Source organism: Merops nubicus, unplaced genomic scaffold (genome assembly GCF_000691845.1).
Source record: "Merops nubicus isolate BGI_N331 unplaced genomic scaffold, ASM69184v1 scaffold18219, whole genome shotgun sequence".
NCBI lineage: Eukaryota > Metazoa > Chordata > Aves > Coraciiformes > Meropidae > Merops > Merops nubicus.
In genome coordinates this window covers 1-2007 of record NW_008629156.1, presented here as the reverse complement: position 1 = coordinate 2007, position 2007 = coordinate 1, and the positions used below count along the sequence as shown (strand labels likewise).

Genomic DNA, 2007 nt, shown 5'->3' with positions numbered 1-2007 from the left:
GCAACTGAAATATATTCTGTAGGATGATTTTTATTTTAATAATTTAAAAGTCTTGCCTACATTTTCAGAATACACCAACAGCCTGATCACTATAGCAAAAAGGGTATTTTCAAATTACCTGTAGTAAAGCAGACAACATCCTTAATTTTACCAGTTCATTACAACAGAATTTTCACTGTGAGAATGAAGTCTGTGTTTAGTTGTCACGGTCCCCTGGTACCTGTATGGGTGTTACAGGGGCAGGGAAGTGACCCTTCTGTTGTCACCAACAGCAAAAACATCTAGCCAGTTTTCTTGGCCCCTTCCTATACTACAGCACAAAGAGGAAATACCCTTCTGAATATATATATATATATATTTAATTAATAAAAATGTCTGAATGTATTGAGCGGACTTTTGTTTTCTTATATGTGAAAAAGATCCTGACAGTGCTGATTGAAGTAAATAAAATTCGTTTCTTCATATACTTCGGAGCACAATTTTACTATGCCATAAGGTCCTCTAGTTTGAATGAACAGGGTTTGCAGGTCACAGAAGAGCATGGCATGTATAATGGGATTTGTAGGTCCAAATTCTTCTTTGTTGTAAGGCAGCTAGAGGTAGTTAGATATTTAACTGGGGTTTAACTCTGAGTTTTTTTGATGGCTTAAAGCATAATTTTGCACAGGCTATACTTTTGTTCTACAATACAGCAGGTAAATTAATTGGTTCCCTTGTCGTAATTTTACTTATGGAGTAAAATAAATTTAACGAAGGTGGTGAGGGGCCTTATATTAGAAATATGAGTCATCTAGTGGCCCGGCCAACAGCTGGTCCCCGCTGCTGACTGCACTGCTCTGCCTCTGTAGGGATTGCGGGTCGGGAGGGAGGAGGCAGGACAGAGCTGGGAGCACGTCTTCAGACGTGTCACGTATTCAAGCACCTAAGGTCAGTTGCTGCTGACATAAGGAAGGGAAAGGAGAGATACACGTGGACCTATGTCCTCTGGAGCTGGTGGGGATTTCCTCGTGTACTCTCAGGCTCGGCAGACACTGTTACGACCCGTGCTGCATGTGCTCCTATCTCCGTGAACAAAAACTAAACCCATTTCTTCTTCACAGGCATGTTCTGTGCAGGCTTACCTGCAGCAGTGCTAGTTTGGTATGAATGTCACGCGAAGTGTCATGCATATTATGTTCTCTCATAACACAACAGGCTGTTTGATTGACCGTTGTTCAAAATAACCCCAGGTAACCTGTAAGTAAATTGTCTTTCCTAGTTAGGTCCTTACTCCCATTCAGTATTCATGGTTGCTACTATAGAACTGCAAACAATTTGTGTTACCACTCAAAAGTCCTTTCTGAGTATTTTGTCCGGGAAAAATACCGACTTTGAAATTGAATTGAAAGTTACAGACCTCTGAACCCATTGACCGTAAGTCACGCTGATACCGAGAGGGCGATCTGCAGCTTAATGAAACTATATTAGCTAAAGAGAGAGAAAGAGAGAGAAAGAGAGAGAAAGAGAGAGAAAGAGAGAGAAAGAGAGAGAGAAAGAGAGAGAGAAAGAGAGAAAGAGAGAAAGGGAGAAAGGGAGAAAGGGAGAAAGGGAGAAAGGGAGAAAGAAGCAAGTTTAATTATTCAGCAACTGCTGCTCCGAGTGGCATATACGTTCCCAATGACAACTCGGTCTGTGAGTATCGGGCTGTGAAAAAGTGGAAGGAAGCCGAGTCTGCGCATTCTTAGTACTAGCTCTGTGGCCAGATCTTTTATATCTGATGGGAAGGTAAATAAGAAAAAGAAGTATGTGAATTCACTGCTTGGCTCTTCTGGTGTGCTCGGCATACTCCGGCTCTAACGCAGTCACTTCTCTGCTCTTTCACTCGAGGTGTCCAAGTGCTCCGAAGAGATCAAGAACTACATCGAGGAGCGGTCGGGCGAGGACCCGCTGGTGAAGGGGGTTCCCGAGGACAAGAACCCCTTCAAGGAGAAGGGAGGCTGTGTCATCGCTTAGGAAGACGAGCCCAGC

At 43.0% G+C, this 2007-nt stretch overlaps 1 protein-coding gene across 1 annotated transcript; it reads left to right on the top strand.

Moving 5' to 3' along the window:
* Positions 1 to 1866: 1866 nt before the first annotated feature.
* On the top strand, positions 1867 to 1992 carry GNG11 (guanine nucleotide binding protein (G protein), gamma 11; the record flags this gene model as incomplete). Its single annotated transcript, XM_008946907.1, has 1 exon — positions 1867 to 1992. A coding segment is annotated over one exon (126 nt), but the record flags the coding sequence as incomplete, so codon positions are not given.
* Between the last annotated feature and the right edge of the window lie 15 nt (positions 1993 to 2007).